This window comes from Podarcis vaucheri, assembly GCF_965113315.1.
Source record: "Podarcis vaucheri genome assembly, chromosome: 4".
Classification (NCBI taxonomy): domain Eukaryota; kingdom Metazoa; phylum Chordata; class Lepidosauria; order Squamata; family Lacertidae; genus Podarcis; species Podarcis vaucheri.
This window is the reverse complement of record NC_138762.1, coordinates 79568989-79583202: the sequence shown is the minus strand read 5'-3', so window position 1 is coordinate 79583202 and position 14214 is coordinate 79568989. Positions and strand designations below refer to the sequence as shown.

The following is a 14214-nucleotide window of genomic DNA, read 5'->3' as shown; positions in this document are numbered from 1 at the left end:
GAGGCAGCAGTTTGGATGCTGGTTTTACCCAGCCCCATGGTCCACTTACACAGCTGGGTGGGGGCACCTGTACCTGTCAATCACTTGGCAGCATCATGATTGCAGTGGAACTTTGCCATTTGCAGACCTGCTTGAATTCAAGATAGACTGAAAAGAGGAGCATTTAAGGCTCTTGATCGCTCCTTTGGAGCAGTGGCTATACCCACTCTACCTGGGGTCATATGGTGTCACGTGTAGGGCAGCTGGGTGTGACTGGGGAATAATGACCTTTGGCCAAATTAGGATCCCTTCTGGGTCTTGTTGTGCCTGTGAGCCAGAGGAACCCCCCTGACCGGGTTAAATACTGACCAGGTATTATAGCATTAGAGATACCGACCAGAAATAATCTGTCATCTTTACCATAATATATGCAGCGCCAATTTTCATATTAATAGCTGTCTGAAGAACTTTGACTTTTGATATCTCACACGATCAATCTTAAAATGCACCAGTGAAAAAAAATCATTATACTTAGCTTCCCCTTAATTTGGTTGGTGGGGAATTGCCATAATATTACTACAAGAGGGATTATTGATGTTAATGGCAGACAATAACATTTCAGAAAGGTTTGGGGGAAAAAGTGGTGGCGGGTATCATAATCTAGCTGCCTTCACATCTATTATCAATGGGTATAGCTATCCATAAAACATAAAACCAGGCTGCATTCTTGATCTGCCTTCTGGACCACATGAGCACATCCTAGTTTCTCTCCTTAGGGCAAACAGCTTGGAAGCAGAGGGTGTTTATTGGACAAAATGGCACAAATAAGTGATAATAATTGTTTTGTGAATGCTTTCTGAATGAATTTTTTTAACAGCACAGGCATATCATAGACCTGATTGGATTCAGGCCCCCATTCCCTCAAGCAGCTTCTATTACATTTTAAAAACATAGGTACAGTAAGCTGCCTTATTCCTAGTCACAACATGGTTCTATGTGGCTCAGTACTGTCTATATTGACTTACAGAGGCTTAGACATAAGCGTTTCCCAGTCCTAGCTGGCAGTACCAGAGGCTGAATTAAAGATCCAAAAGGTCTTACACTGAGCAATGGCCCTTAAAGAAACAAACCATGGGAGAACCGAATCATGTGTCTTCTGCTCTATGCCTAGTTTGGCCCTTAATTGAAACACCCTCCACCTGCCTGCCTCCTTCGTACAGGAAGCTTCTGCCATATATCGCTTCAATGATGAGTGAAGTCCAGACTTAGCCCAATGGGGAAATGGGAAAAAGGAGTATTTTTCCCCCATTATGGATTCACTGAATTCTTTCTCTCTGGTATTTTGGGCATATAAAGCACAGGGTAGATTAAGCAGACAATGTGTTAATTTTTAATACTTTTTTTGCATTCATAGGTATGGCCTGTGCTTAGTTTGCAATATCAAAGGCATGATGAAGCCCTGTAGAAAAATAGAACTGCAAGGATTCCTCCATGGAAAAGTAGATTGCATGGATCCCCATCAGCTTCTGACACAACAAGGACAAATTGGCCTCGTAGCCCTCCACCCCAGGCTGTCTCCCATGCATACTGCTTTTCTCCTGCATTTAAATGCAGACTCAACATCCTGCAGACTGCCTATTGTTTCATTTAAAATGTACCGCAAGCCACTGTCTTCACAGGGCAAGCAGGATGAGGTTGTACAAATGTACAGAAATATGAATAAACTTAAATAAATAAAATAATGGCAGATGTCCAAGTATGGGCGGTGGGTTATGAATGCAGTAATCCTGAGTCAACTCATCCCTTAGGTTAGAGCGAGTTTTACACTCCCTCCCCAAACAACTATCATTATTCTTGAGAATGTGGTCATCTTCAGTTCAGCACAATAGCAGTCGTTTATTCATGCCATTCTAAAGTTCAATATCTGGGCCTGGAGGAAAATTGTATTACTGGCAGTAGCAAGGCCAGGATTCTTGCTCAACACTGACTAGCACCCAGTTGGCCAAGAGTGTCACCATCTTTGCAAGCTGCCTCTAACCTGACTAAGCCACTGGGAGGGAGAGAGAGAGAAGAAGAGGAAGAGGAAGAGAGCCCTATGTTGTGGCCAAGAGACCCTGGAGTATGTTCTCATTTCAGGCAGGACATCAGCCAGGTTAAAAACAACACTGGCTACTTCCAACCTGCTCAGGCTTCTGAGGTCACCCTTGCCCAGAGCTCAATACCAAGAGAATCTTATTGCCATCCCTGCTGCTAGGTTAACAAACCACTATGATGAGCAAAGGAGGCTAAGGTGGAGGGTCCAGTGAAGGGATTCAAGACAGGAGTTTTCAAAACAGACAAAATTAGAAACTTGGAGTCAACTGTGCCCAAAAACACAGCCGGAAAGTTGGAGTATTGGCAAGATTCATGTTTGGGCAAAGTTTTTGTGGGTAGCTTTAATGAGAGCGAATGGGATGCGGGTGGTCAGTGGCGTAGCGTGGGGGGTACAGGGGGGGGCGGCCGCACTGGGCGCAACATCTGGGGGTTAGGGTTAGGGGGTGCAAATCCACGGGTTAGGGGGCACAAATCCACGGGTTAGGGGGCGCAAATTACTTGCCTTGCCCCGGGTGCTGACAACCCACACTACGCCACTGCGGGTAGTGCTGTAGTCTAAACCACAGAGCCTAGGGCTTGCCGATCAGAGTGTCGGTGCTTTGAATCCCCACGACGGGGCAAGCTCCCGTTGTTCAGTCCCAGCTCCTGCCCACCTAGCCGTTTGAAAGCACGTCAAGTGCAAGTAGATAAATAGGTACCACTCCGGCGGGATGGTAAACAGGATTTATGTGTGCTGCTCTGGTTCACCAGAAGCAGCTTAGTCATGCTGGCCACATGACCTGGAAGCTGTCTGCGGACAAACGCTGGCTCCTCGGTCTATAGATGAGCGTGCAACCCCAGAGTCGTCCGCGACTGGACCTAATGGTCAGGGGTACCTTTACCTTTACTTTTAATGAGAGAGAGAGAGAGAGAGAGAGAGAGAGAGAGAGAGAGAGAGAGAGAAAGGTGTGAACTTCTTTTTTGGGGGAAAGATTTAAGCATTTACATCTGATTCTTTCCTCATAAAGGGTGGTGTAAATTGGGGGAAATGTACATAAACGTTTTGCAGACACACACAAAATATAAATCAACACAAGCAAGATATGAAGGACCCTTATAACACTTCTCCCAGCTCCAGACAAGTCACAAAATGTATCCGAGATTATTATTATTTTCCTGTTGGCAAAATGTGCATAATACTGTAGGGTTGACTATGCACCTAAAAAAGCAATTTGAAATGTATGTGTGAAAAGTGATAGTGTCTATTTGTGCAGTACCCATATTATTGCTGCTCTTATTATAAGCAATGCAAAGGAGAAGGGTGCGTGTGTGTTTTTCTGCAACCGGCAAGCAGGATATGTATGTTTTGTGATTACAATAAGTGCTAGTTTGAACATGGTGCAGTGTTGGGGAATGACACTCTTTCTTTTTAATATTAATGCTAGATAGTGTCTCTGTTTAGTTATCTTTCCTTTTAAATCATACTTCTATTTCCCCTTACATTTGAATATTGCAGAAATAGCTTAGCTCTTGTTTGTTATATTTAGAAAGGATAAACAAAATTCATTTGCTTAACCTTCTTATCGGGATGTATATTTAATAATTAGCGAGCCACAGTCCTCCAAGACTGATCCAAGACGAGCTTCATTTGCCCAATTTCACCCTTCCTTTCCTCCAAGAGCTCATTTCTGCTTTACACTAAGCCTGTGAGGTAAGTTAGGCTGCTCATTTCCGTAGGTTAGGCTGAGAAAGGACTTGCAAAAGGCTACGGATCAAGTTTCATGGTTGATCTGGGGTCTGAATGAGGTTGCCACCCGCTAAATCAATACATGTAGCCACAGCAGCACATTTGCTTTCTATGTATGTGAACAGGATATGTCTTATTGATTTCAAGAGATTTAAATCAGGCCAAGTGGCCAGCTGTGAGTGAGGAAAATGATAAAAGGAAACCTTTTCCTTGCCCGTTTCCATACAACCTGTTTATTGAGAATTCATCTTGGTTTCTGTTTGCACAAAGTTTGCAGGAAGGCTGTATGATGTTGGCTGTTTATTAAGCATCAACTCTGATTTGCTTGCACAGAGATTATACCATGTCACACCATGCAACTATTTCCCCACACTTTTCAGTGCATTTCCCCATCATTTTGATTTCTGTAAAACATCAGGTTGTGTTTTTTGTGTGTGTGTGTGTGTGGGGGGGAGCAGCTATGTTGTGCAAGAACACCAAATCCATTTTAACAGCGCAACCTGAATTTTCTTTTTATGCAACTGAATCCCACCCACAAAATAGAAATGGCCTGGATGCATGCCTAGACAAAGCTCAAATGTGACTACTAGCAAGGTAGGTGTGATATAAGTTGTTAGAACAGCTCCCCCTTTTATATATAAACCCTCATGCAGCGTACTCCTGTTATTCAGAAATATTCCACGAAGGCAAAAAGTGCAACGTGTAAAAGGATGGAGCTGAAGTATAAGCTCTAAATTAGCTATACGATGTATTTAGGTAGGTGAGGAGATAGATAGATAGATAAGCAAATTAGCTAAAACACTGATGGAGTACAAGATGCTCTTTAACATGCCAATTATTGACTCAATAGATTGTTACGGCTTCCAAGCTATTAAGGTCTGCTGTGTCAATGTGTACTTGGGGACTGTTTAATATGCAGACGGATGGTATGACAGGCCACAACTACTATTGTCTATCACATCAGTCGAAATACATGCATGCATACTTTGTACACTTGTTAATGATGTTGTGCGTGCATAGCTGATTTTAAGGAATAAGAAGACTCCAGCATTTCTTTTCAGTCCTAAGCTCCCCACCCCAAATAATTCCCTTTTTAGGGCCTGAAATGGATACTTAGAGTAATTCCAGGTAATCAGTTCCTATCAAATTTGCAAAATTCACTATTCCATTTTTGCATGTGCAAAAGGGATCAGAACCTCCTGTTTTCTGTTGGAAGAGCGTGCAGGTTTGTCCTTTGTTTTGTTTTTTAGAGGGAGGGGTAAAAGAGAAAATCTTTTCTTTATTTCATCCATAATCTTCTTCAGTAGTAATTAAGTAAGCTTATGCTACCTAAGAGAACTGTTAATACAAGATAAGTGGCATGACTTTTTTTTTTTAGTAAAATAAATATGAAGTAAGTCTTTGATTACTTACTACGTTGTGGTATCTGTAACTAGCTTTCAAAATGGTGAAGTATAAGATGCAATATGAAAGACTCATTTGATCATCATAAACAGGGGAAATCAGGATTTTTCATTTGGTTTTCAACAACTTTTTATTTATTTATTAACATAGGCGGAACCAAGTCTTGCGTTTAATAAGATACACTTTTCCAATTTGCAAGCCAAACATAAAACTACAATGAAAACAAGAGTGAAGAAACTCTGTCAGAAAAATATTTTGGGGAGCTGCTTGTGTAAGTATGGTGCCAATTTCTTAATCTATCAGACTTTTAAAATCATATTTCTATCTACATAAGCATCTAGCTATGCACATCAGCCCACCATTGGAGCAGGCAGACTGAAACATACCTTGCCAAGGTTATAAATTGGCTGTTGATTCTGAGCACAGTTCAAAATACTGTTTTTGATCCTTAGGGTGTGTTGTTGTTGTTTAGTCATTTAGTTGTGTCCAACTCTTTGTGACCCCATGGACCAGAGCACGCCAGGCACTCCTGTCTTCCACTGCCTCCCGTAGTTTGGTCAAACTCATGTTAGTAGCTTCGAGAACACTGTCCAACCATCTCGTCCTCTGTCGTCCCCTTCTCCTTGTGCCCTCCATCTTTCCCAACATCAGGGTCTTTTCCAGGGAGTCTTCTCTTCTCATGAGGTGGCCAAAGTATTGGAGCCTCAGCTTCAGGATCTGTCCTTCCAGTGAGCACTCAGGGCTGATTTCCTTCAGAATGGATAGGTTTGATCTTTTTGCAGTCCATGGGACTCTCGGGAGTCTCCTCCAGCACCATAATTCAAAAGCATCAATTCTTTGGCGAATAGGGTGTATTATAGTTATATGATAGCAGCTACAGTGCATATATTAAAAATATAGCACTATTTATAAAATCATTGTGGCTGCATTTAACTGAGTGGTGAGGAAAGTGCAGTCTGCAGAGGCTCAGAGGAACCCTCTACTTATTGCTCCAAATGTTTCCAGCATCCCAAACAGGTTATGGGGAGGTTTGTATTAAAGGTCAATTTTAGTCCTGGGAAGGGTAAGTCCAGGGCTCAGGAAGAGTTCATAAGACGCAAGCACGGCTGGTAGTCCCTGGCATCGTGTAATATATTCATCTCTCTGCACAACAGTTCAAAAACAAACATGATAAAAGGTCTGTGAGGGTAGTGAAATAGAAAAGAAAGTTGAAGGAATTAGGTATGTTTAGCATGGGGAAAAAGAAAGAAAGGAGGATGATTAAAGGAGTTTATGTTGACATCTTTTGAAATACTCAGAAAGGTGTCACCAAGGGGAGGCAGAAAAACGTTCCCCATCTCCAGTGAGGATAGGGTGAAAAAGCAGTGGATTTAAATGGCAGATTTAGATGAAATATTACAGAAACATTCTGGACACTTCCAGATGTGCCTGTTAAGCACTCTGAATCATGACATTTGGAGATCTGTAACTCACAGGTTCTGGATGTTAATGCTGCTGGCTCAGGTGGCTTAGCAGGAATAACAACGGAAACAGATACTGTGGCTCCGAATTCATGTGGGGGAAAATATCTCTGCTTGGGGAAAAAAATATTGTGTACTTTCTGGACCATCGCTCCTACTTTTGGCGTGTGGCATCTGTGAGTGGTCAGTGGTGCAATGAGTCTCCCTTGCAACAGAATCTCCCTTGGTGGTGATGGTGGTTCATAAGAAAGTGATGTTAGATACAGGGCATTTTGCTCTGTGGCAGTTTTCCTTAGCTCCTCTTCCTCATGTGTGAATGCTTTCCAACTCACTCTGTACAAGCAGAACTTGGAGGCCTACTGATCATCACACCCAAAGCACACTAAGGGTGGCACACAGAATTCCAAGTTCCACATGTGCCAGCTGGGTAGGATGAGCTGGAATCACTCTACTCATTTAAAGAACATGTGTACATGCACATGTGTACGCGCACACAGGCACACACACAGAGCAGATGGGCTGTGTGCAATGGCCTTGACTGTAACTTCCAACTATGAAGTCAGTGCTCAAGAAATGTTGCATACACATAGGTAGGGTGGAACATTCACCGTAAGTTTTAAGCCTATGGAGATGGGTCATGAAACAGCACTGTTAAGTCCTTCAAGCCACCATCCAGTCAGAGTTGCTTTATCATTAGTAAATAACAGACGGCGTGTCTATGTGTGTGTCACATTTTGCTATGTTCAGCAGTCATGCTGAAAGAAGACCTGTGTATTATAGTGATCTCTGCTGTGGGGCACATAGCAACTCTATAGGCTCCCTGTGAGCAGTGGTGTATGGAGCCCACACAGATGGTTGCCCTGGGTGCAAAATTGTTGGGGCACAAAATTTCAACTCCGGGTGCTGTCTCAGTACAGCTGCATGATTCTGTTGCTGGGCTCTGTTGCTGGGCTCTGTTGAAAACAGCTTCTCCATGCAAACCAGGATATGACCTCTCCCTCCATGGAATGAGGTCCTTCCCTGACTTCCACCCCTCCAGGCAGCCCCGGGTGCTGACAACCCGTGCTATGCCACTGCCTGTGAGTGGAGGATGGAGCATCCTCTCAGGAGAGTAGTTGCTGTTGCTGTATTATCTTACAGTTCAACACTCTGTTCACTTGTATGGAAGGAAGTTGTCTGGGAGGGCTAAACTTCGCTCTTGCAATGCCAGCAGGTAGTGATTGCTGTTGTTTGCAAGGAAGGTTATATTGTGCTCACTTTCACATGCTCAGATTGAAGCACTACCAACACGCCAAAGGAAGGGAGGGAGGGCAGGAATTGTAATACAGATGATCAGTTAAATTTAGCAGCAGAGCACGATGACAAAGCGATCTGCTTTTTAATGTATTTAATTGCTGATTTTATTGTTGTTAGCTGCATTTTGGATGGAAAGGTGGGATATAAATGTAGCAAGCTGATATATATGACTCCTTTTTCTTTCTTCCCTTTTTTATTTTTAAAAAAGGTCCTTACCTCATCACATTCCCCTAAAGTCATGTAGTACTTGAAATAAATAAATAAATAAATAAATAAATAAATGGGAAATAATATTTTAATTAGTAACAGCAGATTGAGACAGGAAATTTGTGGTTTAACACATATTTTTTCTGTCCATATATGCCTCTGTTAAGCCTATTGCATCATAGCTTATTTGGATTTGTGAGCAACCAAATGAATCTGACTTAATAGCTAATGAGATCTAGTATACTTTTTAAAACCCATCATCTGGGCACTAAAATAATGAAAGCAAAAATCAGCCTAAAGCATTGTGTGTTTCCTCACTTCCCTGTGCTGCTTAAACATGGATGGATTTTTAATAATTTATTTCTGTGGTTCCTCTCCAGGGAATAGTTGCCAAAGGCTTTTCATTTTGTGTTCGATGCTTGCATTAGAAGCTTACAAAAGATGCACACCCAATTTACGCACGTGCAGAATGGCACACAAAGAGCATCTTTGTGTGTGTGTGTGAAATATGCAAACATAAATCTGGGTTTAGAGTGGGCAAGGGAGAAAGAAAGCTGGCGCTGTAAACACTTTGCTCAGATGAATGTTCCGAGGAGGTAAATAGGGCTTGCTTCCATGTAATAACAAGCTAATTTGTATAGTGTGTGGATGGAGAGCATGCAATGTACAGGTGTAGGTCTGGATGTTACTCTGTGGATTTCAAGTTAAACCTGTTCATTCCACTGACAGGCTTTCATAGATCTGAAGCAAAGCACAATGGCAAGAACAGCCTTTCCCAAGTTGGTGCCCTCAATATGCTTTGGGCTGCAACTTCCATTAGTCCAAGTCTGATATCTTATCCAGAACCTTTAGCCATTAGCCTGATTCTTGAACCTTTAATTTATACATACCACTGTTGACAGTGCACAAATAAATTTGTTTACATTGGATAGAAGACAAGACATAGCTAGCAGTACCACTGCCATACTACTGAAGGCAGGCACTGACTATGTCCTTTGGTGTAGCAGATTGCAAGAAAGAAAATATGCACAATAAGTAGAGCTAATTCAAATAAATTTATGTGATTTTGTGAGTGCTTTAGTAGTTTTAAAGATACACACTGAAGCTGTGAAAGACCTTCCATAAGTTGCGGGTGCAGCTTTTTAACCCAGCAGGGCTCTTAACCAAAGCCATCAGTTCAGGGATCCCTGCGTTTATACACCTTTTCCACTCAGATTCCTTCCCTTAAATTCCAACTCATTCTAGTAGGTGAGAACACCAAATTCCAAATCCTGAAAAGTAGAGTGAAGGGTCTAGCATTTGACCAGTCTGTTCCACTTTGAAAAAAATGGAGTTTCTCTTTGTAGGATTTATTGGGTTTTGTATTTCATTTTGGATGCAGAATTTTGGTGGGAATGCTGTGAAGTGAGGCAAGAACATCTATATTTGAAGACTGCTGGGAAGTAATGCTATTGCTTTAAGAGAGGGATGCTATGGCCTAGTCTTTACAGATGGTGAAGCTACCTATTGCACCCACACTTGCCCGCCCCTCCCTCCTTCCTTAAAAAACTATGCAGCTTCTTATGGTTGCAGCTTGATTGGTGTGTGTGTGTGAGAGAGAGAGAGAGAAAGAGAGAGAGAGGGCGATTTTAAAAAAAATATTATTGAAAACTTTTAACAACACAAATTATCAATCAACACCACCAATTACATTTCCCCCCTCTTTTTATTCCCTCCCCTCCCTCTCTCTCCCACCCCCCAGAGACTTCCCTCAACTCCCTTCTCTGATTTGTTTATACATAATTTTCTCTGCATATTATAAAATTGTACATATCGTTGCCTTATCCATCGTATGTTCTACTAATAAATTTGTGGGCGTTTATTCAAAACCTGCCAAGGAATCCAAATCATTTTGTTGTCTTTTCAAATAATTTGTTAAAAGTCCCCATTCTTCCTTGAAGTCACGGTTGTCCTTCTCACGTAGTTTGTATGTCAGCTTTGCCAATTCCGCATAGCTCCTCAGTTTTTCTTGCCATTGTTCTTTCATTGGGATTTCCTCATTCTTCCATCCTTGTGCTAACAAGACTCTTGTCGCTGTTGCAGCATACATAAATAAGTTCTTTGTTTTCTTGGCAGATCTCGTCCTAAAATCCCTAACAAAAATGCTTCTGGTTTTCCCCCCAAATGTCATTTTAAACATCTTTTTAACTCATTATATATCATCTCCCAAAATTTAAAAACTTCTCTACATTCCCACCACATATGATACAAAGTACTGTATTTTTTGCTCTATAAGACTCCCTTTTCCCTCCTAAAAAGTAAGGGGAAATGTGTGTGTGTCTTATGGAGCGAATGCAGGCTGCGCAGCTATCCCAGAAGCCAGAACAGCAAGAGGGATCTCTGCTTTCACTGCACAGTGATCCCTCTTGCTGTTCTGGCTTCTTAGATTCAGAATATTTTTTTTTCTTGTTTTCCTCCTCCAAAAACTAGGTGCGTCTTGTGGTCTGGTGCGTCTTATAGAGCAAAAAATATGGTACCTTCTTTTTCTTTACATTACCAACAAGTATTTGACCCAGTTGATACATTTTTGCCATCCTTACTGGTGTGACATACCATCTATACATCATTTTCATATAGTTTGAGAGAGAGATGGTGTTTAACCCCTTTTCATGTATGATTTTCCTGATCAAAATGCCTCTCTCTGTTGTAAGGAAAGAACTTGGGGAGGTAGTAGCTATGTGTATAAAAGAGACAGAGAGGGAGAGAGAAAGACAGAAATTTTGAATGGGAAAACAATGCAGGGGAAAAGGTTAGACATCCCCTTACCCTGCTGCTGTTTTGATCAAATTGGCCGTCCACTATGACTGCATTTCACTTAAGGAAAGAGAGATCTCCAGTCAGGGATCTCTCCCACTAAACATTTACTTTCACCCAAGGGATTAAATCTGCATTGACTGTACGTCCTCAAAATGCTGGAGGGAACTTGCACTGAGAGAAGCAGTCATTGCAAATAGATAACTAACATGTGAGGGAGAAAGTTAGGATGGGTCCATTTCCTTCTGTGTGTGAGGATACAATTATTTCATTTAGGTTTATTTATTAGGGAACTATGGCTTATAGTGGTGCCACATCATATGCTAAGTCAAATTAAAACAAATTAAAATTTGATATATGGTTTGTTTGTTTTTTGCTGAATTTCACACTGTTGTAAAGCATTGCTCTGGCTCTGGTGGGTAGGTAATAAATGCCATTTGAATTGGAAATGATGTTGGGCAGTCATAGTGAATGAATGCTGTGATAAACAGAAATAATGATTGGTAGTTTAATCTATATATGCCTCTCTTACAAGGGTTTATTGAGCCAATAATACATATCCTGATATTTGTAGTTGCGAGAACTAATATCAGTACGTACAGATTTTAAAGGTAGCTGACCTATTGTACCACATGAACATCTGTCCTTCGTACAAGTCAGGTCACTATTCCACGTAGCCCAGGCATGTTGAATTTGGCTGGCAGTAACTTCCCAAGGCACCAGGCAGATGTTTTCTCCTGGCCTCTTACGTATTTTTCTCCCTGAAGATCTAATCTTGCAGATTTGCTTTTGGGTCCCCATATTCTTTGGCTCATCACCTTGCGGAGGTTGCATGAAACTTTTTGTTTAGATGCCCAAAGGATCCACTCTTCTTAGATTTTGTCCCAGGGCGATCAGAGACACAAATTATGTCACAATTTTAGCTTTCCAGCTACCCACACCCCCTGCCCTCTTACCTGAGATACCTTTTAAATCAAAGGAAGCCAGGAAATGAATCTGATATGTTCTGCATGTGCCATATGTGTTCTGCCACAATCTCTCTTCCACTTTTTTTTTGTCTCAGTAGTTTAGGTTCTTATCCGATTACAGTGGTACCTCGGGTTACATGCGCTTCAGGTTCAGGTTACATACGCTTCAGGTTACATACTCCGCTAACCTAGAAATAGTACCTCAGGTTAAGAACTTTGCTTCAGGATGAGAACAGAAATTGTGCTCCGGCAGTGCGGCGGCAGCAGGAGGCCCCATTAGCTAAAGTGGTGCTTCAGGTTAAGAACAGTTTCAGGTTAAGTACGGACCTCCGGAACGAATTAAGTACTTAACCTGAGGCACCACTGTAGACAGGTTTTTTTTGCCTCAGAACAGAAACAACTTGAATTGCATGCAGCCCTGCCTCTCACAGTCTTTTCGCCAGTAACAAGAATATATGTTCAAGAAGAAAACTTTCCCCTCAAGGCTTTCCCAAGTCACGTCCTTACATGTGCAAAGACTACCCCCACCGCCAAAAAAAGTCATCTTTACAGGAGATTCTTTGTACATGCAATGCAAAATACTTCCTCCTGCAGATGAAAATTTGTTTCTTACTTTTTGAGGCCACCTGCTGTTTTCACTGTCAGGGCTTCCAAGCCTATCATATGCCCTTCATTCCTATTATGGAGTCATCACTTGTCATAGACTGAATTTTCCAAAAATGCATAAGCATGAGCAAAAGTATCTTCAACCAACAAAAAGAATTCATGTTTGTCTGTCTTTGGAATTGTTTGATGGCTTTTCTTCTTTGCTTTTCAAAAACTGGGAGGGAAGACTCGATTGACATTTTCTAATAACGAAAGTTTCCACAAGGAACAGATTTCTTTATTGCCAAGATATAATGGGTGTTTTTCTTTTCTTTCATATATATATATTTTAAGAGAGACTCTTCACTTTGGCACTATAGTTAAAAAAAAGTGGTTACACCCTACAATACAGTATTCGTTAAGCAATTAAGTTACTGACAGGCTTTTTACATTATTTACCATGATGAAAATATATGTTTACTCAACCTGAGTACAAATCAACACGAGGAGGCAGAAGTTCAGAGTAAATTTGACTAATGATGTTGTGTTTTCATCCTTGGAAATAAGAGGGTGGGAAAAAACCTTCCTGCTTTTGATGCTGTTTTGTCTCTGCTGGAAGGGATCCGAAATGATCCAAGCTGTCATGTGAGAGCTCAGTGAAGCTGAGATCCCCCTTGATTGCATCTGAACGCCGCTCTCAGATAACTACTGCCTCCCAAATAGAAATATGGCACACAACACTTCGGGATGTTTATTGAATGGTGATTTCGCTTTTCAGATATTAATGTTCTCACTTGTAAATGGTTAAAACAAGACACGACAAAGAGGAATGGCAACTCTGAAATCAAGGCCATTTTAGTTTGATATTTGACCTACAAAATTGATAAGTTCTGCCTATAATACCCAAATCTTCCAATCAAAGCTGTTAATGATCTATGGTTTCCTTGTAGACTCTTTCCAGGTTTTCTGATCATGGGGTCTTTGAAGTTTCAGAAGTCCTGTGTGTTCCAAAGTTATTCAACATTCGCATCCTCATTGGTGGATCCATTATGCGTGAGCATCTTGATCATTCTCTAAGACATGTTTTCTTTTTAAGTTGTTCTGTTTTTGAAAGATGAATTTGCCTAAACATGTGGGGATATGAATATTTGGCAAAGTGTAGAAGACCCTGTTAAATGTATTAAGGGAGCTTTCTTTATAGAGCAGAATATGTTACATAACTAAGAAATTAGAAGGAAATTCACTTCTACTCATCAAAGCTAAACCAAAGTACTGGTCCTTTGATAAGAAACTGACACAGATAACCAGATCATCACCGGTGTCCTTGAAGTTCAGATAAGCTTCTGTGCAGCAGGTGAAGGTTTTTAAGTCTAACATTGTCTGGGAGAATACTGGTGTTTACATTGTACAGAGTAACTGAGGTCCAGAGAGTAGTATATGATTTATTGCATGGGGCCAAAGAATTTATGCTGAGCCAAAAGCCAGCAGGTTCAAATGAAACCTTTTGTATAAAAGTGGCAACAAAAAGCAGACTGTATTGTTGCCAGTGTGTGGCTAAACTTGATACACATCTTAAGTAACTAACTAACTAATTTTCAGGATTTATATCCCATCTTGTCCCCAAAGGGTAAAGGATGGGTTACATCAATAACAACAGAAACTAGTGGCAAAACGAAATACAGGGCATATATACTAAAATTTC

At 41.2% G+C, this 14214-nt stretch overlaps 1 protein-coding gene across 6 annotated transcripts in view; it reads left to right on the top strand.

Moving 5' to 3' along the window:
* The window catches only part of LOC309530191 (uncharacterized protein), a 65607-nt gene that overhangs the window by 22336 nt on the left and 29057 nt on the right, over positions 1-14214 (top strand). For all 6 annotated transcript variants that reach the window (XR_014218645.1, XR_014218646.1, XR_014218647.1 and 3 more), the window contains one exon: positions 13463-13565. Coding sequence is in view for 1 of the 6 variants with exons in the window: in XM_082218920.1 (XP_082075046.1) it covers positions 13463-13565 (103 nt within the window). In the remaining 5 variants the exon portion in view is untranslated. The remainder of the gene's footprint in view (positions 1-13462; positions 13566-14214) is intronic.